We start from the raw sequence: 27,687 nt of genomic DNA, 5'->3' as shown, positions 1-27,687 counted from the left end.
ACTCTAAAGTTTCTACGCTTGTCCGTAACACTTCCTGTGGTACCTACAAAATAAAAGTTCATACATCTTCCACATATGACATTTCCGCCTGCCAAAAAGCGCAGATATGTTGTTTATTTTCTCAGTATGGACGGAGCAGATGTAAATTTTGACTCATTGAGCTATTTTCAGCAGTAAAAAGTTCGTCTAATATTAATACGATAATGTCATTATTTTTCATGTAATACCTTCAAAAACTTTTTTTTCCCCACTTGTTGTCGACTGAAGATGACATCAGCTGTGCTGAGCAAATAGGTAACGAGTCTAACGACCAATCACGGCTCATGATTGGTCGTTACCGACAGTACTTCCTCAGCACAGATGATGTCATCTTCAGTCGACAACAAGTGGGGAAAAAAAATGTTTTTGAAGGTATTACATGAAAAATAATGACATTATCGTATTAATATTAGACAAAATATTAACTTTTTACTGCTGAAAATGGCTGGTAGGACTTGGTTAAATAAAATTTTAGACCTGGGATGAAAATATGGGTGTTTTTTTAATAAGACATTTAAGGCCTAAAATTTAAGATTGCGAATGTTAAGACTTTTTAAGACCTTTTTTAGACCCCTTGGGAACCCTGGAGGTTCGGTTGGCTGGAGAGGAGAGGACGGTTGGGATGGGGGGGGGGGGGGGGGGCTGCTTGAAATGACCACTGGCAGCTGTTATTGCTGTGTTGCCTTCTTCCCGTCAGCACATAATGACGCCTTCCCAGAGTGCAAGGAGGTGGCAAGCCACCTGGTCGCATGGCTGTCGGCGGCTCCGGCACTGGGCCCTTGTGATTAATGAGAAGGGGCACGGCGCGACACGGAGCTCAGCGGCGAGCGCCGCGCTAAAGCTAACACCTAAAAGTCACCACACGGTCTGATTTAGGCATGAAAAAAAACAAGGCCACAAAACGCACGCGAACGTCATCCATGCCGCATCCTCATCCTGTTCACGCTTGACCGAGCATCGGGTGCATAAAATATGTGGCTGCCGCCGCGGCTGGGTGGGCTGGGCGAGGAGGCGGAGGCAAGCAATGAGGCTGATGGGGGGGTGAGGGACCGCCGGTGGGAGGCGGCGGCGAGTCGCGCTTAACGTCTGCCACTCAAAGAAGCTAATGATGCCACGTTCGCCGGCCCACAATCCCCCACTGTGGGTGACGGAGTGTGAGGTTGGCGGTGCTGCTGCTGGCACACGGAGGATGCAGTCAGGAGAGTGAAGGTCCAATTGTGGGCTCGTGGGAGTTCTAAAAGTGAAGGTCTGAGGATAATTGAATGGGCCCTGGTAAGTAGGGGGCTCCTCCAAAACTCTTCAGGGTGGTTTGGTCGATCTCTTCCTGGAATTAAGTTATTGCTATTTACAGTTTTTTGGGGTTATCACACTCCACCACCATTCTCCACCTACATGCAATAAGTACATTTCAATGAACCATCAACCAAGGTCAACCTTGGCAGCTATTGGCCAAAATCTCCAGGATAACTTTACCTTTGAAGGGCCCAACTTGAAACGGTTGCTTCCAACTTAAACATATGTTTTTGGCCATGTATAATTTATCTTTGCACTTTTTTTTGTTGTTGCTTTGTTGAAAATTTCATGTTGCTCCTTTCACCCACCTTTGGGGGCTGAATTTTTAAAACTCGCAGGGGGGCTACTAGACAAGTAATGGAAATGGGTAAGCAATGAATGGCAGACATCTTGTGTGTTTTTGAGACTTTGTTGCAGATCGACTCCTCATAGCCGAGCCTACCAAATTTCATATTGCTACGTTCAACTGGTTTGAGGGGCCACATTTTCAAAACACGAAAAAAACATACCTGTATATTACACTCTAAAAACAGTTGGGTCAAAAATAACCCAGTTTTGGATTAAAAAATGGACCAATTTGACCCAACTTTCTGGGTTGTTTTATACAAAATGACAAAAAAATTTTCAACCAAGTAAAGGATCTGACCAATATTTATGAGTTGTTTTACACCTAAAAGACCAATTTCTTGAGTTGGGTTAAATCGACCCAAGTAGGTTATTTTTTGACCCAACTGGTTTTATAGAGGGCTACCAGGCAAGTTATTAATTGAAGGACCTGCATAAATGGATACCAAGACTCTAAAATGGCCACAGGGACAGGCTTGGGACTTTATTGTGGGTCTCCTCATGATAGACAGAGTGACCACATTTCCCGTTGCTATCTTCTGCTCACATTAGGGATACATTTTCAAAGAAGTATCATCAAAGCCCTAGAAAAGGTGATTCATTTAGGCCAATAATTCGGAAGAGCATTTCAAGAGTACCTTTCCACTGCCTATTCGGGCCCTAATTACTAGGCCCCAGTCAGAATTGACTTTCAGATGAATGAAATCCCAAATCGTTTTTGTTCTTCCCTTCCCAATAACGCCGCCCGCCCTCATCTGCCGACACATTACGCTTTCATTAGAAAAGTCCGCTAATTTAATTTCCAATAAAGCGCTCGCTGGCTATCTGATGCGTTTTCACCGACGGAATAGAGGTGTGTTGGCCCACTGGTTTGAAATGATCATGGAAGGCCAGTTGGGGAGAAGCAATTTAGGGTGACATGGGAGCAACGGAGGGAAGAGGAAAAGGGGAATGTGGGGGAGGAGGAGGTTGCAAGAAGGCAAGATGCTGAGGAGCGATAGCGGCTAATGCAAGGGGAGGCGAAGGTCTGCTTTCCCCCCCAAAGTGTCTGAAGGCCTATTGTCATGTAAAAGGCAGCAGGAACGAGTCGGAAGGGTTAAGACTGGTAGATGTCGCCGTAGCGTTCGGGGGCCATTTGTCATAAAGCAGGAAATGAGGTGAAACTGACAATGATTTATGTCGGAGTTTGCCGCATTCACAAGAGAAGCATAGAAGTGTAGGAACAAACACGATGACAGATGCCTCATATCCTCTCGGCCCAAAATTGAAAGATGGTTGCTTTTCTTGCTCTGACAAGAAAAATCATTCCGACTTCTTCTCCGGGTGATGCGGCGATTATCTGCGCCGTTCTCTGCTTTTCCCGGGGTCGACTGATGGTCAATCGATGACCAGTCAGGGTTCACGTCTAGAGCGGGGCCAAAGGTCGGATAGCTGGACCCGTCCGGGTCATCAACACGGCGTGAGCGCAGATAAATCACTTCCTCGCGTCGGGGATTCCAAAGATCTGATAAGAATGTGACATCCTACAATTCTGACCATGTTCCCCACTAAGCATCCATGTTCTACAGCGCTAAAACTGTTCAGGGTTTCGGGGATCTGGAGCATGTCCCAGCTGACATCGGCTGAGAGGCGGGGCTAGTCAATCACGGGGCACCGTTGGCTAAGCTAGCAGTTGTGTACATGGCTGAGCTTCCATCAATCTATTTCATATACGCTTGTCCTCATGAGGGTTTGAGCTGGAGCATGTCCCAGCTGAATTTGGGCGGAGTATATGGACGACCAAAACTGCCAAAATAAATAAATAAATAAATGACTAAATAGATAAATAAATGAATAAAAGTGAAAATAAAAACGGATTTAAATTTTTTTATACAAAAATTAAATACAAAAAATAAATATAAATGGAAATAATGAACAGCGGAGCCCAACCCAAGACACGCTTAGGACCGCCCCCTCATTTGAATAACATTTTGACCTGACAAAGCGTCTGCAGCATGAAATAAATGTACGTGAGAGCAGAGTGTTTTTATTGATTGGTTGATATTTAATTATATTTCTATATTTATTTTATTATATGCTAAAAAAAAATTTTATATGTATTTTTAAAAAATCTCTTTTGACTTTTATTTATTTATTTAGGGATATATATATATATATATATATATATATATATATATATATATATATATATATATATATATATATATAGTTTTTATTTCCATTTATATACATTTTTTCGTATTCATTTATTTTTAATTTGGGCAGTTTTGGTCCTCCATAGGAGTACACCCTGAATTACTTGCCAGCCAATCGTCGTGGCGTTCAAATATATCTAAAAGAATATGATACCATTTTCAGATGTTTTTATTTTTTGAGGTACAATAACTAAAACGTAATTAGATGTGAATCCATTATCCAATATCCAGACATTCAAATAATGGATCAATTGAATTGATTTATTACTGAGCGGAGTTCAGCATGTTTTTTTAATGTGCACGAGTACCAAAGAATCATCACCAATTAAACAAATAACACATCGGGTGCATGAACTAACATCCGATTAATTGCAAATGAATCCTGCGCCGCATATTTCCAACATTTTCCACAACCGCCCACTTAGCAGCAGAATCGATATTCATGAAGTGTCAGAGTTATAATTCATGTGCCTGTTCCGCACGCTCACCACAGGGACCTTTAAAAGGCAGAAAAACTAAGAGGGGGGAAAAAAAAAAGTGAAAATGCAAATGACACAGTTAATGTCCGGACGTGAATATGTTGGCCAATTAAGCCATTCTTTTCAGCTCCATTACGACACAACGTCCGCGGGTTCATTTTTCCCAATAACTGTGCCATTTAGCTCTCAGACGGCATAATGTTCCCTCTGCCAGTTAGGCTTGAAAAAAAAATGACAATGTGAGTTTGCGCATGTGCTACACCAGAAATGTTCATGAGTTAATGTGACTGGCTGCATGTTTAATCGTCATATGAAAAAAATCATTTGAAAAATAAACACAAAAAATACAGTTTTGTGTTGTAAAGATATTGAGTTATGACACCACAGAACACTTTGGTCACCACCTTAAGTTGCAACAACCACAACCAACAGCCTGAACTGCATTCCTTGTATTTGTGTCTGTAGAACAACAGATTTCTCCAAATCGTACGCCGGCGGTATCTTCCCAAACATACCCTTTCTTAAAGCGCAGACAAAGCGAAACATAGGAGGCACCTGCGTGTACGTTAATAGCTTTGCCCCGGACGGTGTCGAACGCGAAGGCCAGCAGCAGAGGCGGCGAGATAAGATTCTGCTTTGCATTTGAATGGGCTTTTTCCGATTCCTATTCGCTTGGCCTTTAGCCACGCTTAAGTGATCCGCGCAAGGCGGCCTGCTCCTCCGGCGCGGCCAGCCAATGTGCGGTCTCCTATCTGGCAATGAGGCAAAGAGTGTCAGCGTCATGTCCGCCGTTTTTTGGCTGGCCGGTCGTCGGCCTGGCTCGCCGCTAATCACGCTCGCAGCTGCGCGGGCAGGTGGTCGCGCATACCGAAGCTCTCATTCCCATTCGGCATGTGATGTCATCTGCGGGTCACTTTGCATTACGAGTGACTGAGGTTGCCGGGAGCATCCTCAATGAGGTCACATGAACCGGTGTGTAAGGTAGAGATAGACCGATATGTTTGGGGGTTTTTCGGGCCGATACCGATGCCGATTATTAGTAGTCAAAGAGGCCGATAACCGATATTTAGAACCGATATTCATTTACAGTAAAAAGGGGGGAGAAAAGAAAGTGGCGTCAATAAATAAATACAAATGTCAATCTTGACTTTGTTGTATTGTATTAAAGGTCTCATATTATTCAACTTTTCAACATACTAAAATAGTTCTCAAATGTGTAAAAGACATCTGTGACATGCATTCGTCAAAATTGACTTTGGATTTAATATTTTTGCTGTCTCAAAATCAGCCCAAAAACGCTCTAATCAAAACAGCCTGTTTTAGGGGTGTGTCACTTTTATGTAAATAGCTGCGCCAGGCCACGCCTAGGCCACACCCTTTCTCTCTCTTCGGGGCAGTGATTTCGGTTATGGTAGCCATGTGCTAATGTTGCGAATGGCCAAGCCCCTGCATCCTTTCCTGCAGTCTCGCCGTCTGAAAGCGTTCAAGTGTCTTTGTCAATCTAAAACCGAGGACCGTGTACTCTGAAAGTTCAGTTCAGGTTCAAACAGAAGCTGCATATTCACCGTTAGTCAACTGCCAGATTATGCAGCGCGGAAGGGGCTCAGAAGTTTTTCCGCCTAAAGCCAAGGACCGCCGTATGCTCTGTTTCTATCAAAAGTTGGGGACCCTACTAAGAAATGAACGTAGAAGGTTTTAAAAAAATTGGCAAGGCTAAATGACAAGATCAAATGCAACGGGGCTAACAGCTAAATGTAAAGCAGACGCCGAATCTTCACATTATGGCAACCTTCGCAGTTTTCACACAAAATGTTTCGGAGCCAGCCCCCCCCCACCATTGCACTTTGCTTCTGATGGCCGACCAATCGCAGTAATGCAACATGGACAGGTCACCCTGGCGGAATGATAGGTCACTGCCATGTGAAAACAGGAACGAGGTGGTTTCCACGTTTCTGATTCCAACCAAATCGTTTGCCCCTCGATAATCGACCAGCAAGCTGAAATTAACTGTACAGTATGTGCTCTTGGAATCGCCACAAATGACGCCAAGCCCCTGCATCCTTTCCTGCAGTCTTAACAGGCCGAGGCGGCACTCCGGAAGCCGCTTCTGCAAGCAAGGTGACCCTCAACTGGACGCCTGACTTTCTTGTTTGTAATAATGCGGCCAGGCTATAAAAAGCGAATGGAAGCACGGTTTTCTGAACACAATCGAATGTGGCAAATATCTCTTTCAAGTGGTGGGAGGAAGGAAGCAAGGGAGGGAGGGAGGGAGAAGAGATCCGAGCATCAGGTTTCAAAAACTGGCCTGCAGCTGTCCAGGGCGATAAGTGTCCCTTACAGCAAATGCAATCGGAGCCCAGCGCAATCTCGGACTGAGCCGTAAAGAAATCACTAAGTCATAACACATCCGGCGAGGCAATAACTCGGAACGGTTATGGGGGGGACTGCGGGAAGAGTTCATTAATAAACCAACTGAAACCTATTAAACAAAGCCAGAAAAATGGCAACCCAACACCTGTTTCAGCCATTTGCGATCACAGCCTCCACCTTTGCATAATTCTTTACCTTCATCCTTCTCGTCATCCTGCCTTCCATCCATCGACACGGTCTACGTAATGAGGCTGAAATGCAGTCTTCTGCACTCCCGGGGGGGATTACTTGCATGGGGGAGCTGTCCTTAATAGCTGCCAGAAAACCATTTCACCTCAGCTATTTCAAAGTGTGTGCACTTCAGGTATCTTTTCGCTCCAAATAAGCAGGAACAACCACAGTTGGCGAAGACCTTCAGGCAAGAACAATTACGGAACCTTATACTATTGCAAAAAGGTGTAACCAAAGGACAATAATGACCATTTGAACCCAGGACACGAGTGCAGAAAGTCACACCACTCCGTGCCCCACAGGGTGGATCAATTCTAGCGATATCCGCTTCAAAGCCAAACTGTCCGGCACCTGAACTTCAGCCCTCAATGCGGTCACACCTCCCTCGTGATGGATTCTCATTTTCAGGCGGGTTCCGAGGGTCTTGGTGTAGGTGCCTGGGGGGTGAGGTTGCGTTGACTGGGTTGAAGAATTATAGTCCAAGGGTGGATAGGGGAGGGCAAAAGGGTTCTTCTAGGGGTCACAGGATCCAAGCCACCCTCTGAGAGATCTACAGGGATTCGACTGAAGGTCACGGTTGTTGATGAATGTTATTACGACTCACTTGTTCTTTGGTCCACTCGTCAGCAAAAAATACCTGCCGTGCCACAACAGAGCCTGACAGAAGATACTGTACACATACGTCGTGTTCAATCATCACTAAAAGTCTACTTAAAAACAACAACAACAAAAACGGGGGCTTGAATAAATCAGGATAATTCGGTCAATATTAAAACTCGAAATCAAAGCGCCATCCAGCCATTAAAGCAGAAGCCCGCGAGCTCGTCTGCGCTTTGGAGTTGATCGATAATCGGCCTGCAGATATGTATCAATAATTTAGAGTGCTGTCTGCTCACCGGCAGGCAGCGCTACGTTCATTTAAACCTCCCTGTTACACTTGTTTCTTGCGACCTCCTACGTGTTTAAACCGCCCCGCAAAAAATACAAAAGAAGAAACTGAAAAGAACGCACCGAGACACCATCACAAACTCGGAGGTCAATAATTACGGCAAACAATAGAATCACTCTCTTTTTTTCATTCAAAAATTGTAAATATTGGAAAACTAGAAACTTCTGCCTCCTTTTCCGACCCACTGTCACAACACCGGGTCAATACGTTTAAAGGTAAATCAAAAAAATCCAATAAATACATACCATTTATTATTATAAATTTAGCTGCACGTAGTGATGAAAAGGCCCTCGCATCGTCTCTTCATGGTGGATCCTCCAAATGATCATCAAACAACATTATTCTCCCTCATTAGACGTTAAAATGAAAGAAAGAAAGAAAAAAAGAAAAAAACCTGGCCAAGATACTTGCTTCTGATTGGACAAATAAACAAATTAGGAATTTGTGTACGGATTCTAAGGTATGTTTTGTCATAGTCACGAGTAAAAGTAGATAAAATCATCATTTAAGCCCGAATCCCACTCAGGGATGAATGTTTGCTACGCTAGCAAATGTTTATTTCCCGTCAAGGGTTGATCAGGGTTGGCTCAAGGTCGCAGTGTTTCCTAAACATTCTTAAAACACTCTTAAAGGTCTTTGGCAAAAAGGACATTTTGAACATGTTTATTTTAAATTTCCTTGTGACAAGAAATACAAATAAGACTGTTAAGAAACCATGAAGACTGTTTAGAGAGCGTTGAGGAAACGCGGCTACCTTGAACGAACCCCTGATGTGAAATCAACATTCGTTAGCATCCTTTGTTGGATATTTGTCCAAAAACGGATGCTACGAACTAAAATGGTTGACGTCCTGTCCAATTTCAGGCACGAGTGGTTGAGAAAGTCCGCCCTGACACTTGTAAAATATTTTGTGTTCCACTTTACAGCCGGTCAATCTGACCAGCGCCATCGGAGGTCCGTTGCGCTGCGTGTGCTGCGTACCAACGACAATACGCACTTGCGTGTCATTTCGAGCTTGATGTGAATGCAAATGTTTACTTTTGCCGCAAACACGGAGAGGAGAGGGCGCGAAAAGTGGGCCGATGCCAAAAAGCGAGGCAGACAAAAGCGATAGAGCCGCATTGTCGGCAGTTGGAGAGGCCATCAATAACGGGTGCGACTATAAAAGAGGGAAAGCGGGAGAGTGTGAGAGGAGGCCGTATAATGGAACAAAAAAGCACGCTGCCGACGGCTGCTCCGTCTCTGCCGGCCGCTAATGGCCGTGAGAAGAGGCCAGCTCAGCGTTCCTCGGCTGACAGCTCACTTCTTCTTCTTCTTCTTCTTCTTCCTTCTTCCTGTGACGGGCCGCACGGCGTCCGTGTTTAATCTGCTTTATAAACTGCGGCGGGACATAATGGCGGCAGAAGAAAGCCAAGTGAGGTCATTCTCGCGTGATGGCAGTCAATCTTTTTTTTTTTTTTTTTCCAGGGGATGGATGGATGTTGCGAAAAGTCAGACGTGCAAAATGTACGTTGTTGTCTTTTTCCTGCTAAAAAGGCCCAAAAAAGCCAAAGACAAAGCAAAACGCCCCCACAGAGCGGCTCGTCGTGATGTTGGCTGAATTGCGAGCATGTGAGCTTTGCAACTTCAAGCGCGAGTGTGCGAATCACAACAGATAACAACACCTCCTCTTCAGTGGAGCTGCTCGAACACGGAGCTGAAGCGTCTAATCGGGAATGTGTCCTCGCTCGCACTTCATCCGAGGAAGATGTTGCTCACGCCCGGGCAAGCGCCTCGTTATCTGAGGACAACATTCTCACCTTTTCTGGTCGGGTAGCACCTCACAGACTTTTTTTTTTTTTTTTATTCAGCCCCCAAAGCTTGTCTCACTTGCTACGTGAAATTCAGTATCCATGTATGTATGTAGAACACACGGCTAATTGTTTCAAAATTTCACGCCTTCCGGGGTATATATCGTCCGATTTTCACATTACTTACAGTACAACTTTTCCACATTCATTTTCAATGAGACTGACATTGAACTTTTTCTAAGTCCCACTTTCCACGCCCACTTTCGCTAGCTCTCTGATACTGCTCAGCGGCGCACTTGGTAAATTGCATTGTCCAGTAACCAGGAGGTCGCGAGTCCGAATCCCACCTCTGACTGCACATAGCAAATGTATCCATGATCTTTCTGCTACAATGAATACTTTGTAGTTTGTACATAATTGATCTTTCAATTTTCTTCATAAGCGTTCAACTTAGCATTTAGCTATTAGCATTTAGCATTCCAACGCAATTGCTGCAAAAATTGCACTTTAGTAATGTAAAGGAAGTCTGCCATTTTGGTTTGAAGCGGCCATTTTGAGACCATTTTAGCCATTTGCAGGGTTCCTTGTTCCTCGTCTCAGAAAGTAAGTCTGACCGCTACCAAATTTGAACCTGGTACGCTGGTCCAGTATGTGATGCCAAATTTCAGATGATGGCTTGCTATTAAACACTGAAGTCCAACAAGATCAGGTTTAGCTTCGCAGTGCCTGCCGGAATCTTTTGAACATTCTCCTTTGAAAATACTGGATGACATTAGATTGCACAGGTGTTCCTAATGTTGTGGCTACCGAGGGTGCATTTAAATACAAATTAGACCCAACTAAATGTTCTGATTTTACATCCTAACTGTAGCCTGCATCATTAATGTGCGGTAATGATTGAGTCTTCATTAGCCTTCATTATGACTGGAGGACTTCCATGTGAGGATTAAATGAGCATGCTGGGTTGTGTTTTTTTTTTTGTTTTTTTTGTCTGCCTTAGTTGTTTGTGTGTTGATTGTGTGCGCTTGCCACTGCCATCATCTCATTTCTGAAAAAGTCATAATGAGCCCAGATGAGCTCTCGTGAAAAGGCTTCAACATGGCACCCCACCTGCTCTGTTCCTCCTGGGGCCCCTCCCTCTCTTTATTAGCTGCTCCTCCTCTTCCTCCTCGTACCCTTACCGCTTCCCTCGCTCTCCCCTCTGCTCCATTTCCTCGCTAATCACTTCACCGAATGCGACCAACCTCACCGCTTAATTGGAGAACCGGCACATTAGGTGATATCAGAGGAGCCTTTGTAAGTAAAAAAAAAAAATAGAAAAATAAAAAAAAGTCAACCAACCCCATTTGAGGAAGCATTTAGAAAAGCATCTGTTTCATTTGCATATTTCGCCATTTCCCTCCAAATTTAAACAGTTCCCAGTTGTCTTCATAAAAATATCTGTGACATGTGAGCAGCCGGTTTATGGCATTTTTTTCCATTAATTTTTTTAGTATGTTGGCACATCTGTAACACTCATGCGGGGTTTTCTGGTTGGGGTGCATCTAACAACATTGCAGCTCTGCTTAGCTTTGACACGATAGTGCCACTAAAAGTGAATGGTGGATTTTTTTCCCAGGCCAAAGTGACAAAATGTCAACAGCTTGTTTAAAGACATTTCCTGTCACGGACAGCTCACAACATTATTTTCTGTAATTTCACACTTGATGGCACTCCAGAGACACAAATATGTGGAAATGAGCAATTAAAAAGTCACTTAGCCATAATATTGCCTGACCCTTAAATGCTCCTGTTATCTTGTGGGCCAAATTGACCCATTTAAAAAGGTTGATAAATATATACAGTATGCTGGAGGCTATTTACAAAACAGGACTAAACCTATTCAATCTGCTGCTGATGTTTTATTTTACATTTTCTTTTTTAATTTGGACTGTGAAATCATATTTTGGGACATTTAAATGTATACCGGATCATGCTCACCCATATAAAACAGTAATGAATAATAAAAAAAAAACTGCCCATCTGTGTGAATGTGAGGGTAAATTATTATTGTTCCCTGCAAATGACTAGCGACTACAGCTGTGCAATTAATCGAAATTTAATTATAATTTCAATTATTACACTTCCACAATTACAAAATCAGCATAATCATAAAAAAATGATTATTAACACTAATTTTCGAGTTGTTTTAATTTATACATTTGCACCTTTTTTAAATTTTAAAATAACTAATTTAATGAATTTAGTTTAATCTAAAAGGAACTTAAATAATGGTAGTGTTTCAAAGAATTTTATTTATCTTAATATTTTTTATTTGTTTTTTACGTTTAACATTTTGTTTAATTTTTACCAAAAAAATAAATGATCCTCCTACTGCAAAAGCTCCAACAAAAAGTTTTTGCCTAAATAAATAAATAAACAAATTCATTATTTAATTAAATAATTAATTAGTTCTGTTGGTCCAAAAGGAACTTACATAATTATATTGTTTCTATTTTTTTTATTGGTCTTAATATTTTTTAAATGCTTAAACATTGTCTTGTTTTGTACCCACAAAATAGATCATCGTTTGAAGAATCGTGATTTAAATTATTGCCAAAATAATCGTGATTATTACTTTTTCCACAATCAAGCAGCCCGAGTAGCGACCAATCCGGGGCGCAGCCATCCGGGATGGGCTTCAGCTCACATATACAGTAGTACACAAAAAAAAGATAATACCATCACATTTTGAACAAAAATAAGGCCAGTCAAAATGTTGTATCCTCCAACTTTTCTATATATGGCATCGCAGGAGAGTTCGAGGTTCTCCAACTTGAACCTCATTTGTCTTAAAGTCGCCCGTGTGTATGATGTCAAAAGGCTGAAGTGGCATTAAAACAATTAAAAGTGCAAGCGTTCTGCTGGCGTGGGTGCAGGGGGTGCTTGCTGCTACCTGAAGACGCGGAGCCAATTAACATTTTCCAGGCGACGCTCTCGCCCCAGGTGCGCAGTGTTACGCGCGCTCGTGTGTATGTACAAACACGCACACACATATACAGTTAGTTATATATGCCGCGCCAGCAATTTATTCAGCAGCTCGCGTTCCTGACAAGAGCTTCACCATGATTTATGAAGCTGCTCATTGACCCAGTTCATTCGGGAAAAAGAGAAAAAGGGGGGCGCATCCTTTCTTAGAAGCGACAGATCTATCGCGCGGTGCCGTCTCGCCGGCATTTTTGGAGGGCTTTGGATGACAAGGTTGCACATTGAGATTTTTTTTAAAGGAGAGGAAAGGGGGGGAAAAAAATCTGCCTCAGAGCCAAGATCAAGAAATCATTCATGAAAAGACGCCGGTATTCTGCCATTTTGGTTTGAAGCGACTATTTTAGGGTATTTTTCTATAGACACATTTTGCTCAACATTTCGTGACAGATGAGAGATGATTCCAGAGGTGTCAAACCCAAGTCCAGAAAGTAAAAACCTTGCCACAGTTTGGCTTTAGCCCCCCCGGACTCTTCATTGTGAAAATGTTTTGTATTTGCCATTGCACACGGTATTAGCGTAAATTGGCATTAGCTAACAGTTAGCCCCGGAATCCATTATCACTAAGCAACAGTAAATTCGGTGGCCAAGTCATTCATGATTAGATCCACAAATTTCAAGTCGATACTTTTAATCCTCCAATGACAAACTTGTCCTGGAGATTTTGTGCTAGCAAATGTGAGCCATGTACTGTTTACTCGTTAGATGTACAAAACTGTTTTTTGCCGTTTCACGTGGACTGTGCATGTAAGCTGCTCACTGAATTGTAATGAACTAAAGTTTCTCAAATCAGCACCGTCCCACTTCACATGCTGATTGGTCGAGTGCAAAAACCTCCTATATGGATCAATTCACATACATGGACATATGGACGAGTAAATTAAGATTCTTGCATCATTGACTGCAAACTTAAGAGAAGATTTTACAAAAGTAGATGAACACTCCACGATTGGACTTTTTTTTTTTCTTTCCTATTTTGTCACCTCATTGTAGCCCTTTATAAAGCATAAAAGCATGTTAGTTTTTTCATATTTTAATTGAATATTTTTGTTCAAATTCTTACATCAAAGTATTCTATTTTTTGTATTGATTTTCTATCAAATTTCATTAAGCACTGAGGACGCATTGAGTCGTCATTGATTGGCTCGTGCCGTCTCCCTCCAAAATGTGGTGAAAATCATTGTTGGTACATATTCCTGCTAACAAACGGCGGCAGTCGGCGGCATTTGTTAGCAATGAACAAACAAGACCTAACGTTTCAAGAAAACATGTACAGACCCGACTTCCCCACCATTGCTCCTATTAATAATACAAAGGTGTCGCCCCTCCCTCCCTGACCCCACACCCCCGTCCCTCCGTCCTCTTTGCTCCACCTTCCCTCTCGTGTTTCCGACGGGGCGCCCCGGATGATGTCCGGCGTTCGGCCCGGGAAACTCCTCCTCTCCGCGGACACCGCCTTCAATCTGTTTCAAAGCTGCAATTCAATTATCTCACCGGGGTCCATGCTCAGCCACACGTGAACGGCTGTGGGAGCAAGGGGGGGGGGACGAAGGTACGCACGCGGATGGAGAGGTAGTAGGTCGGGGGCGGGGGTGGCTGGGGTGGGCGCCGATCATGGGCGCAAAACCACATCAACACAGATACGGATTTAAACGTGGCTTTTTCTTGTGCCATTAGCTACAGCTTTACAATCACTAGAGGGATGTCAGGGCCTGATAAAGCTAATCACCGTGGAAAACCAAAGGCAGGGAGATTAAGCCTACCGTTGCCCCCCCCCCCCACCCCAACCAAAGCCCTTTAAATTAAAGATCTTGGTTGAAAGAGAAAACGAAGAAAGCACTGAGTCCTGAAAATGGAAAAATCATGAATTTTTCCATTAAATGTTTTATACTAGACAAAGTGCAATTTCTGCAGAAATTGCATGGGAAAGTTGAAAAGCTGAATGCTAAGATATGAATGCATATGCTTATGAAGTCAATTGAAAGATAAATGACCCAAAAGCTGAAATGTGGTCCAAGCGGGGTTTGAACGCAGGTTCTCCGTGGTGGCAGGCAATTGCTCAAACCACTGAGCTGACTTGACTTGTTCAAATTCATGACAGTCAAAAGGTGGGATTCGAACCCGCGACCTACGGGGTTACTGAACAATGGACTTTACCAACTGCGCCGTAACTGAGCAGTATCAGAGAGTTGGTGATGATGATAAGATGAATGTACGGAAGTCGGCTTAGAAAGTATATACCCGGGAGGCGTGAATTTTTGAAGCGAGGTGACATTCGAATGGCGTAAATTGGAAGTACTATGTGGGAGTTGTTTACACGGCAAAAAAAGGGAGGAGAATAAAAATCCCAATAATATATTCCAGCATTCCCACAATTACAAAGAAACAGAAATCACGTCCAATCAGCTTTCATTTCCATACTCTGCCAAAACATAATGATAAATACTCAAATTGTTTGTCATTTAGTCTAGCGTGCATGCTTAAAATTGGGCATCAGTCAGACTTGTCCAAGAAGACCCCAAAATGGCTGCTGAGAGTAAAGCTGAGAAATACGACAAGGAGGTAAAACCTAAAATAATCCACTGAGTCCATCTATTTTTTATGAATTTTCATTTCGACCCGGAGAGCGCCTCTTACAGCGATCAATAGATCAAGCTGCTGTCGCAGTGTTGCACCTGCGGGGGTCTTATAACGCCCATGGGAAAGCAGGGGGACTAGATCAAAAGGTGGACACCCCCCCCCCCCTTCCTTCCTACTATATTCTCCCAACACATAAGCCAATTTCCTGCAGATCACAAGGCGGCAATAACTGGAAATGCACTTAAAGGGAAGTGGAAGATGTACTCGGGGCGGCGGAGGTGCTTAAAAGAGCACAAAGACCCGTCGTGTCGTTAGATTTGTTCGCAGACAACAAGTACGGCAAATTAAACCACAGCCGCCACCACCACAAAAAAAAGCCATTGCGGTGGAATTATGTTTCTCATACAAAGTCCCGCAAAGCCTGAGGTCCCGGAGCCCCTTTGGAAGCCCACCTGAAGCTCTTCTTCAAAGGTCATTTGATCTCAGGATCGCATTTTTTTGCCTGTCACTCGCGACTGCCACAACCCAAAAATAGATATATCCATTTCAACTTTGATCCCCCACACTGGTGGATTTATGTCCAGGTTTTGAGACCTGCCAACAAAAGACTGCCAGTGTTTGAATCCTCCCGTCAAAGCCCTGGGGTCCGTCAAAAAAATGGTGGACTTCCTAATGGATTTCATGCATGGGACCTTGAGAATGAGTTATGATCGACACCAACAAACAAAAATGTGTCATCGATGACACTTCATCGGGGGCCGATTTCTTTCAAATGTCTCACGGATGGACCCCTGGAAAAGGCCAAAATGACCCTAAAAAAACAAGTACAAACCATAATGGTGGTCTTCCTGTTCTGTTTGGATCCTTGAGCCTTTTTTTGGTGCATCGTGTTTTGATGTCCTGTCTAAGAAACTGGTGTTCAGGAGCCAAGCTTCTCCAACTTCCCAGTGGGCGCTATTGAATGAGTTTTGGGGTTTTGTATTTAAGACCCCTTAAATACATCAACTTTCACCTGGATAGACGTACTTGCCAAACTTGGTGATTTTCTGGACATGACGAGCCCTCCAAAATTTCAATTCAATGTTATTTCTTCAATGCCGAATCCCCAACAGAATTTGCCTGTGGGCACTTCCCGCATGGAGCAGGTCTGAGACCGCACTCCTCACTTAATTAACTGAACCACAAATGAAGCCAACATGAGGAAGCACCAAGCAAATGAGGCAAGGAAAAACTCCCTCTTGGGAAGAGACCTCGGGCTGACTCGACTCGATAAAACGCAGGGCAATGCATTTGAAGGATGAATCGTCAAAAATGATTCCAAAAGGGATTTTTTTGCACCATAAACGAGAATCTAATCAAGATGAAATATCTAAAGGTCAAATAACAAAACCATGCTTGTTCTATGCATGCCAAAATATTTGTTTTTACCAGGCAGTTTTTTGGGGGGAGCCTTTCATCACTTATACTAACTTATTCACTCGCAGCCATTTTGACTGAAGCAACCCCCTTCGCTCCCAGCTGGTTTACTGGATTTTGACTGATTTTGCAAGGCCCGCAGAATATTGTGTTCTATTGCTATCAAAACATGGAACCTACCAAAAGAAAGATTAGAGTCTCTTCTTTCATCAGGAAAAAAAGTATATTTGTATGTGTTTCCGTTTTGCAGCAATTAGCGTTGGAATATAGTTTCATCATTATTCACAATCCTGTTGAAAACACTGGCAAAAAAAAGCTTGTTGCAACATGGCCCTGGTTGATCTCTTTTGCTCTGCTGCCACCTGCTGGCCGTTTTTCGAAACAACTACCATTGCTTTAAGAAACCTCTTCAGGTCAGAAGCTGTATCAAAGCCTTTTGTATGCTCGAGCATTAAAACAAAAACAAAAAATGTATAAATACGTTTTACGCAGTGAAGGAGAAAGTGTTATAAACATATTTATAAGTTTTTAGGTTTGAATGAGGTTTGATGAAGGAATTCTGACCGTGGACTGATTGTCAGTCCACGTGTTTTTCCGAGGCTTTGTTGTCGTAACGCTTTCACCGAATACGTGGGCCCTCGTCATAACTGTGGGCGTTCGTCAACAACGAGACGAGAGACGGAAGAGCCCTCCTCTGGTTTTGAGAAATCCATGTCCAATTTTCAAATTGCTTAGGTTGCTTAAACAAAGCAATATATTGCACATTTGCCGCATTTTCATTCTCGGAAGCAAATTGAGCAATTTTATGTATGTATTGTCAAAACAGGGGAACCAATTGGTCCATAAAAAAAAGGGCAATTCAAACACCCGTCTTTTTTTTTAACCTCTAATGAGAACCAATCTCAGCTCCAAACGTACTGAATTGCCCTCCAAGTAATCATTTCTTTTCCTTGACTTCCTCTCATTATGTATAAATAGCAGAAAAACTCTCGTCTCTCATTTTGTCAGCCGAAAGAAAGGAAGGGAAGCAAGATTCTGGACTCACATGCCACTTCCAAGGAGGCGTTGCGGCTGACGGCCTCGCCCAGGTAGTTGCGGGCCACGCACACGTAGGCGCCCTCGTCGGGTTTGCTCCGCCGGCCGTGCACGATGCGCAGGAAGAAGAGCGAGCCGCTGGGCAGCAGCATGCGGTGCGAGCGCGGGTCGTCCTTGTCCGTCTCCACCCGCTCGCCATCCTTGTACCACTCCACGGTGGGCGAGGGCCGGCCCTCCGCTTTGCAGTTGAGCGTGGCCGGCTCGCCCTTGGACACGATCAGGTCAGACGGGTGCTCCGCGATCCGGGGCGGCGAGTCCTCCTGGCGCAGACGGGATCCTGGAGGAAAACGTACAAGAAACACGAAAGAATTGGCGCATGGTTTGATAAAACGCAGGGCAATGCATTTGAAGGATGAATCGTCAAAAATGATTCCAAAAGGGATTTTTGCACCATAAACGAGAATCTAATCAAGATGAAATATCTAAAGGTCAAATAACAAAACCATGCTTGTTCTATGCATGCCAAAATATTTGTTATTAGCAGGCAGTTTTTTGGGGGGAGCCTTTCATCACTTATACTAACTTATTCACTCGCAGCCATTTTGACTGAAGCAACCCCCTTCGCTCCCAGCTGGTTTAATAGGATTTTGACTGATTTTGCAAGGCCCGCAGAATATTGTGTTCTATTGCTATCAAAACATGGAACCTACCAAAAGAAAGATTAGAGTCTAGGTTTGATGTCAAAGCGGAAGGAATAAACTGCAAATACTTTGTCGCTGTACTAGTGTCGATTTTTGGTACTCATAGACTGATATGGCACAGGATTTTTCATTTTTTTTTACTGTGGTCCGGGACTGGGATAGGACGGGATATTTTTTCTGTGGTTGTGGGATGAGACGAGAGTGAAAAAAACTCTCATGTCACCCTCTACTTTGGAGTATTTACTTTGCAACTTTTTTACCTTTACTCCCTACGTTTGAACACAGATATCTCGACTTAACTTTTTTCAACTTTTGTGGACGTTAACAGTCTCTCGGGTGAATTCAAATCTTCTGAGCGGCTCAAAATGTCAAAAAAAGTGACAATCCTTCACCAGTGCTCGCCCTTCAACAATACATCTTTTTTTGTTGGGCAAATGATTGTAACCACGACTCGCTAAGCAACACTGCCACGGGTTAGACAATGCATGAAACCCCCCCCCCCCCCCCCCACACACACACACATAGCAGATCCTTTAATCAGCATTTGAACCCGGACAAAAAGCAACCATCTGCTCTTCTCTACGCTACAAGCGCAAGCTTGCGGATAATTGGACCCAAGGGTGACCAGCAAGCGCAGGCATAAAAAGTGCCCACATCGCTACAACGTACACAAAAGAAAAGAAATTTTTTACGAGGAAGAGCAAACAAGTCAAAAACTGTTGAGTCCACCGTTGTGGAGATCGGCGTGTGATGTGAATATTTATACCGGGGGTCGCGGCTCGTGTCAAACGTTAACACCCCATCCCTGGGGTGGCGAACCTTCCCTTACTCCCATTTTAATTAGGACCGGCGGTGGGTGAGCGCTCGCTCGGGGTCTGGCAGCCAAGATAATACTTGGAGTCTTGAGTGTTGTGTGTGTGCTGCGTGCGTGCGCGCGTGTGTGTCCTCTTTCTGTGACGCTGCAACATATTGAAATGGCGCGAGAAGCCAGCGGAGCCGTTCAACAATCAAAGTGCCGGGGGTCCGCCATCAAACGGTTGCGGTCATAAAAGAGAAACGGAGCGCTTTAAACTTGGGAATTGTTGGATTCCGTTGGCAGCCAAAATGTTAATAACCCTTCTGTTATGTTGCGGGTCAAAATGACCCGTGCTGGCAGCCATTTAAACCTCCTCTTAAGTTGCAGGTTAAACTGACCTGTGTTAGTTAAAAACAAAAGAAAAAACAATGTCTTATTTAACACCAGTTTGAGCACACAAACTAAATTTTTTATTACATTATTTTATGAATAATTCATAATTATATTATAAAAAGAAAAAAGAAAACAGTGTATTTTTGGTATGGGTCAAATTGACCCATTTTAATGTTTAAGAAATGAAAAGAGTTAGGCATATGCAATGAAAATTGTTAATTTGACTTATTTTCAATGAAATTATGAAATTAATTATGAAAAGGAAAAACAATATTTGTTGGGATATTTCTGATACTTTGAGATTACACCGGGTCAAATTAACCAAGCAACATTATTGCTGTTTCTCTGAATCAAATAGAAATATACAGTTTGCATAAATCTCACTGATTTTATTATTCAAATTTGATGAATTCACAAAAACGGTATGTTTTTAAGAAATAAATTAGTGTTGATTAGTGGTTACATTGACGATTGAAAAACAGAAAAAAAAGTAGACGACTAACCAAGCGCATTGTCTCAAAATTCGCTTTTGTCTCGGTACAACAAAACAACCTTGATGCTAGGTTGAGGGTTAAACTGACGCGTTTTAAAGTTTAAGACTGAAAAATGAAACTGAAAAAGGAATGGAAAGTTATTGGATCAATAAACTTGCCACGGGTCAAATTGACCCGTGAACATACCGCCCACAAATTAAGTCAAGTTTTTCCTTATTTGACGGCTCTTAACTCTTTTGTTACATTTGTTTGGTCGAAAAAAAGAGCAATAATGTTCCCGGGTCAATTTGAATCGCGGCAAGTTTCCAATAAGTTTCCCTTCCTTTTTCATTTTCATTTTTCAGTCTTAAACTTTAAAACGGGTCAGTTTAACTCTCAACTTAATATGGTTTTATGGACACTTACAAAAATAATATGAGGCCTTAAAATTAGCTGCTCGTTTCATTCGAATGTAAATAACTCAAGTTATGTTGTGGGTAAAATTGTCCCATTAGAAAGTTTAGAGATTTTAAAAAGTAAAATAAAAATGGATAAAAAATGATTGATCTTGCAAAGAAACTAGCATAAAATGAGGGGCGAGTGCGCTTTGTCCTGAAATGAGTTGTGTCATCTATGCGTGTCATTGAGCCCCGTTGACGAACGTGCCCTTCCCTGAGGGAGGCAACACAATTCCCAATTCCTAATAGGATGCAGTCTACCACGTCCACCATTGTGCCTACGTCAGGGCTAATCTCAAAATGGAGTGGAGGAGGAAAAACCAAGGTGGGAAAGGCCAGTGCTTTGTTTGGCTTGCTATGCACATGTAGCGCAAGCCCAACCACTTAAATCTCCCAGGGGGGACCGGAGGGGGGGGGGGGGGGGGGGGGCACTGGCTGCACTCTCCCCAATCGTTTCAGTCTGTCAGGTCTGCTTGGATGCGCATTCAAACTCCAGCGTTTCTCTTCAAAAGAGGGATCCGCCGTCAGGCGGTGGGCATATTGACCCGCGAACAGAAGGTAGTCTGTACTCCCGTCTGCCTAATTTGTGCTAATTCTTCCCATTTCCCTGCCAATTGATTGGTGATCAGGCCTGCCTAGCTTGCTAAATGGAACCCTTGGACGCGGCTTCCGAGAACGGAGCTTGCTGTTGCCGACAGCGCCGACAGCGCTTGCATCCTTTAATCCAAACATCGTTTAAAAACTGACGCAGTGGGACCGAAAGTAACGTCAAGTTGCATCTGTTTACCCCAAATTTCACAAGCTCTACCCTCTTTTTACACTAAGGCCAGGATCTTGTTTGAACCCTAACAACAGCAACCCAGTTTGACTTCTATTCTGTGCAAATTCAGGTCCAGAAAGTAAAAACCCTGCCACAGTTTGGCTTTAGCCTCTTGTGCTAGCTAGCCAGCTCCCCAACAGGTACCCGAGTACCCGGGGAGCTCGCTAGGGAGCTTGCTAGCTAGCACCTGGGGCTAATGCCAATCTGTGGCAGGGGTTTTTCCTTTTTGAACCTGGATTTGCCACCTCTGATTCTGTGGGGATTGGCAAAAAAAAACCTGACAGAGCTTTGATTGACTTGCAATCATTCCAGGGTAAAAGGCACCTCTTGCCCAAAGTCACCTTAGATAAGCTCCAGTGACCCACAACCCTAATGAGGAGAAACCATAAACAAAATGGATCCATGCACAAATATCATCTGAAGTGATAAATCCAAAGCAACTGGACTCGTCACTGTGCAGACTTTCTTTCCAGCGAGGCTGAATCTGCCATTTTCAAGCAATGACATCATGTCAAATCGAAAAGGTAAGCAGAGATGCAGTCAACACACACATTAGCATTCACTTCTGAAAAGTGAGACACACACAAATGTTAGCGTAGCTGACGACCTGGTGGGGTGCGGAGGTGTACTTGTAGCATGCGTCGCATGCTGCAAGTACACGTCGGTGGCTCAATCCGGAAGTCCTGCGTCCGCAAGTGAAAATACAATCCATGCCATCAGACTCTGGACTGAAAAATGGGCCATAATTCGTGATTCTTAGGGTATTTGGTGATTAAGACAACTGGAAACTCTTTGGGGGGGGTTCAAAAACAAAATATGTTTCCTTCAAAGAAAAACATTATACCCCCAAAATGTGAGTCTTGCCTTGTCAAATTTGACCTTCCGCTTTCCTGCTCTCATTACACTAAACGCTGAGTCTGTTGCTCTTTTTAATGCGATCATGGCTGCCGTGTAATCAAGTGCTCTCTGAGTTTGAGGCGAGTGCACTTCACCGGGTCTTAAGGCACACGCGCACTAATCAAAATACGCCCCCCCCCCCAACCACTAAACTACAGCCCCTCTGTTTGCAATAACACCGGCGATAGTTTCACTGCCATCCATCCGCCACTGCGAGGTAAACGGGAGCGGAACAGGTAGCTAATGAAATCAGAGGGATTACTGAAGCGGAAGCCTGCCTTTTTTCCCCTTTTAGATGACTTATGTCAGCCTCATTCGAGTCTGCTGGAATTTCCCCCAAGAAATACAAGAAAACAACACGCGCCAAACAAGCTTGCGGTGTTAAAGGTTTCACTTTTTTTTTTAAGGCGAATCGAAGAAAAAAAAACACCGACTCTTGAACACACAAGATGCGGCCATTATTCCTGTCACAAATGTATTCATGTGTGCAACAGAAGTCGCTGAACCTTTGATGATCTTTTTCTAATTATTTTTATGAGCTCCCAGGAGAAATTTGAGCCCACGAGTGAAAAAAAAAAATCAATAAGCGAGTGCTGGCCTCCGACGGGGCATAAAAAACGAAGGAAGGGCTCTCTTAAGACGACGTGCGATCGCAGGTAACCGATAGAAAGCGCAACGCAACCTCGCGGCTCAAAAATGGACATAAAAAAAAAGTCCAATCCAGATGATGTGGCTGCTGAAATTACAGGCGAAAGGGCAAAAACCCCCCGGCAATAATCGGGAATAGCTGACGGACTTCTCTGCGCCGCCTCCTCCTCCCCCCCCCCCCCGTCCGTCTTCCACCAGACTCAAATCCGTCATGTCACCGCGGAAGGAAGCGGCAAACGGCGAAGGAATGACGTTCTTGGCCATGCGTGACTCTGAAGCAGTCCGCCATGACGCTTCAGACGAGACGGGTCGCTAACCTGAGATCCGTCTTGCCGGCTTGTCAGCGGCACATGAACTGGACTATATTGCCTCGCTTTTATTCTTACTGAGACTTATGCAGACTCTCGAGAGGATTTGTGGCGTCGCTGCCCTCGCGTCCCGCTCTCGTCTGTCCTCAATCTACACACGGCGAGCAAACATGAGGGGTAATTCAAGAAGATACACTCGTCGCGTCCTGCTTGCCTCCCAACAACGATCAGATAGAGTTGCACCCGCACGATGTATTTCTGGCCACGCCATCTTGACTCGCCGGCAGTTTGTTTGCTCTCCTCGTTAACGGTTGGCATTTATTCGCGTAGACGCCGTGTGAGAAAGACGAGATCTGATTCTTGCATTTTTCGCAGGCTCCGGGGTCATTTTACTCGCGCTCATCATTTTCAGTTGCCGAGCTTGACGTGATCTGCTTTGGATGGCGAATTGGCCCGTCCGAATCGAGTCCGGCGATCAAGAGGCGGCAGAAGAGAATGGCGTGAAAATGGCTTTTGACAAAAGCGCCACACAGTTTGTTTCCTCGCCAGGCTTGCATTTCCATTGACGAGATGTTGACGAGTGCGTAACTCCAACGTAAATTAAACACATATTTCAAAGGAAATTCAACAAAATTCATACTCTAACTTGTCATGTGTACAAAAAAATGTATTTATCAGTATTGTGATAGTTCATTTGGTAGTTTAATTGTCTCGTACTCGAACTTATAAAGTGTTACTATTGCAATTGTGTGCATCATTTTCAAATGTTCAAAAATATGTCCTAAATACAAAAAGCTTTTAGCTGTTGTTTACAGTATTATATATTAATTTCCTGCATACGTTGTCGTGTTTTTTGAGATTCTTGAATTGATGTACAAATTTTACTACGAGCAGTTTGTAGTTGTTTACATATTTAATTTGCAACGTTAACCGAACTGGAGTCTTTCAACCAAGGTATGTACTAAACCCAGACTTTTGCCGTGCCGTTACAACTCTAATAACCACCGACCCATACCAGTTGATAGAAACGGCGTCTTTAAAAACCTGCCGGCGCGTCACTTGAATTCTATGAGTTAAGTTCCTGCCATCGTTCTGTTTTCCGGCAGAGGATTCTGGAAAGCATGCGGCTTTGAATTCCAAGATGAACGCTTAATTAAAGCATCATTGCCAGGCCCAAGTGTGTGAATTTCTGCGATTGTGCGGAACAAAAGGGGAGTGTTTACATTCCCGTGCCGTTGCACTTGCGCCGTGCGTGCTAACGCAGCTGCGTCGGAGAACTCGCACGGCACAAAAAAACTCCCATCATTTGAGAGCGTGTGGCTACTTGAAAGTGTTCCCGCCGTAAGAGGCGATGAATGGCATCAATTGATTGCCGCTTCTCCCTCAAGCATTGTAATCGCCTCACCTGCGCTGCCGAGCGCTCTGAATGGAGGAGAATAGAAACATGTACGCGCTTTATTGCTTCAAGAAATAAAGCTTGCGTCGGTGACACGCATGCGTGCTACTGAGTGACTCATCGTGAGGCGCAGCGTGACGCGCTGTGCCGCCCGCCGCATGCAAATGAAAAACCACATTGGGAAGCGGGAGACAAAGTAACGCGCTATTTGTTTAAGGTGCAGCCTTGTGACTGATATGTAAGGGAAGTAAAGCTCATGCTAGTGATATATAGAGAAAGCGTTGACTTGTCCATGTTTGTAAACAACAGGGCAGGATACTTTGGGTGGCAGAAAGTTCTTGACGACAGCTCGTTTGAACCGGGTCTGAGCCGGTAAAAAAAAAGAAAAACAACAACAATGCGTCCACATCAAACAGCGAGCCACTCAAGCTACTTTCCCCACTGCTTGGGAACGACTGGGAATGCTAGGTGCTAAGCTAACTTGCCCCGCAAGAATTGCAGCAGGTTAGCTCTCGCAGCTAAGCACTGTCTTAACTAGGGGTGTTAAAAAATGTTCCGTTCCGTTTTCAATTCCGCTTATCCGGGGTCGGGTCGCGGGGGCAGCAGCTTTAGCAGGGAAGCCCAGACTTCCCTCTCCCTAGCCACTTCAGCCAGCTCCTCCGATGGGATCCCAAGGCGTTCCCAAGCCAGCCGTGAGACGTAGTCTCTCCAGCGTGTCCCGGGTCGTCCCCGGGGCCTCCTGCCGGTAGGACATGCCCGGAACACCTCCCCAGGGAGGCACCCAGGAGGCATCCGAACCAGATGCCCCAGCCACCTCAACTGGTTCCTCTCAACGCGGAGGAGCAGCGGCTCGACGCTGAGTCCCTCCCGAATGACCGAGCTTCTCACCCTCTCTCGAAGGGAGAGCCCGGCTACCCTGCGGAGGAAACTCATTTCGGCCGCTTGTATCCGTGATCTCGTTCTTTCGGTCATGACCCGCAGCTCGTGACCGCAGGTGAGGACAGGAACGTAGATCGACCGGTAAATCGAGAGCTTTGCCTTTCGGCGGTGTTAAAAAATGGATGCGGCAAAATACTGTATTGCGATATTACAGTGCGCAATTCTTGTATCGATTCAATATGCGGCCGAATCGATGTTTAAATACACATTTTTGATGGAAATATTCAACAAAAGGTCCTACGTAGGATTAGGGTTCACACTTAAAGCATGGAAGAATGTTCTATTAATGGAACATTAAGCCTTCATATTTTATTTCCGTACTGTTCAAACATGAAACAGATTGCAACCTGTTTGTTAACTACAGTGGTTCACAGTTATAAGCCTGAAGTTTCAGATAAACAAATACATTTTCATACAAATCTTACAGTCTACATGTACAAGTTCACTGATCGATATTTTCTGAATTTGAGTAAAATATCAAATCAAATCGCAATAATCGACGTATAGATCTGTATCGGGATTCATATGTGTCGAATCGAATCGTGACCTATGAATCGTGTGACGGATCGAATCGCAGCGCTAATCGTCTTAACGCTAATCCTTGCCTCCGTGGTGGCAAATAAGCTAAACATTTGTTCCCACTTCAACAGGAAGCCAGCAACAAAAAAAAACAAGAATGCCAACCGCTAAGCTACTGTAAAATGTAAAGTAGCAAACAAACAGAATAATCCCTTCGGTGATGCTGTGCATGTTTACCAGAAGGTATGTGTGATGCCGTGGTCAAAAAAGATTACACAACAGACCCTTCCAGTCAAATAGGTGCAATGGTAGAGCCGGCATTAATTTGCCCGTCGCTCTTAAACAGAACACACCAAAGTGTTAACACAGCCGTTGCTGCTTCACACATTCTGATCATTAATGTCAGCAATCACATTGTTTTTTTTTTTTGTTTGTTTTGTTTTCTCTTATAAAGAGCTCAGTATTGTTCATTCGGAAATGTCATCATCATTGCTCTTTATTTTATTTTATTTTATTTTTTTTTATTTTTTTTAATATATATATATATATTTATTTTTTATTTTTTTTTGTGTGTGTGTGGGTGAGTATGTGTATGTGCGTGCGTGCGTGCGTGTATTTGTTAGCTCACCAAAAAACCTATTAGAAAAAATCTCATACCGTTCACCTAAACCGAACACCGCCGTCAGGAGACCCGAGGAAGGACCAAAGAAAACCAAGGAAGGTGAAATCCAGCACCGACCAGACACCCCCCACCAGAACTCCTCCCCAACCCAAGAAACATCCAGACCCCGACAAATCCAAAAAACATAAAATCAGGGAGGCCTCAAGAGACCAAAGGAGAGACCGAGAAAAGGAAGGAAGGACAGACGAAGCCGCGTGAGATCCGCAGACACCAGGCAGCCTCCACCGATTCAATGACCTGAGGAGGAAACAGATTGTGTCTGAGTTTCGGTAGATGCTGGTGTGGTGGATTTTGACACAAAGCGCTTTGGTCAGTGAGTCTTGATGTTAAACCACACACTTTGGTCGGTGTCGTACCTCAACTCCCCTATCATGCATCGGCCCCTTACAAAAAAAAGACAACGAGTCCCCCGTATAAGGCCATAAAAACAGTCTCGGATGGCCAGTGTGAAAGGGGCTGCTGCATCTGCAAACAGCAAGTGTATTTAATCAAGCCGCTCCCCGGATGGGGATGCGTTAGCGGATCACGCCGTTAACATCGGAACTACTTCACGGTTCAAACGTTCAAGGGCGCCATGAAAGCTTCGTTCCAATTGAGAGTCTGGACCAGGAGCCAGCAGATGCATTAAATCAACTCGGCCGTGGTCACTCGCCGAGATGCTAGTCATGAAGCAGCACTTGAGGACACGGACACTCGGAGCCTCGTCATACACATCTTAATGAATTCATCAGGCGTTGGGCTAGAACCATAGATCCCTTCATTGTGGACAGTTGAGGAGAATTTCATGGGTCCAGATTGTGTGCCCACAAAGCCAGGTCCCTGAACTCCTTCGGGATCACCTACGGCAGACTACAACTTTTCCTCCCCATGTAACGACCCATTCGCAAGGTTTTACTGCGTTAAATGAGGCC

General features: G+C 44.0%; 1 protein-coding gene across 7 annotated transcripts in view; it reads right to left on the bottom strand.

Annotated features, from left to right (window-relative positions):
• robo2 (roundabout, axon guidance receptor, homolog 2 (Drosophila)) overlaps nt 1–27,687 on the bottom strand; it is a 364,990-nt gene that overhangs the window by 186,333 nt on the left and 150,970 nt on the right. For all 7 annotated transcript variants that reach the window (XM_086080355.1, XM_086080360.1, XM_086080357.1 and 4 more), the window contains one exon: nt 17,757–18,083. In XM_086080355.1, coding sequence (XP_085936481.1) covers nt 17,757–18,083 — 327 coding nt within the window. The remainder of the gene's footprint in view (nt 1–17,756; nt 18,084–27,687) is intronic.

The sequence above is a fragment of the Leptonotus elevatus genome, chromosome 7, assembly GCF_054856555.1.
Source record: "Leptonotus elevatus isolate MCC_2025b chromosome 7, RoL_Lele_1.0, whole genome shotgun sequence".
Classification (NCBI taxonomy): Eukaryota; Metazoa; Chordata; class Actinopteri; order Syngnathiformes; family Syngnathidae; genus Leptonotus; species Leptonotus elevatus.
The sequence above is the reverse complement of the archived record's forward strand: the minus strand, read 5'-3'. Positions and strand labels throughout refer to the sequence as shown.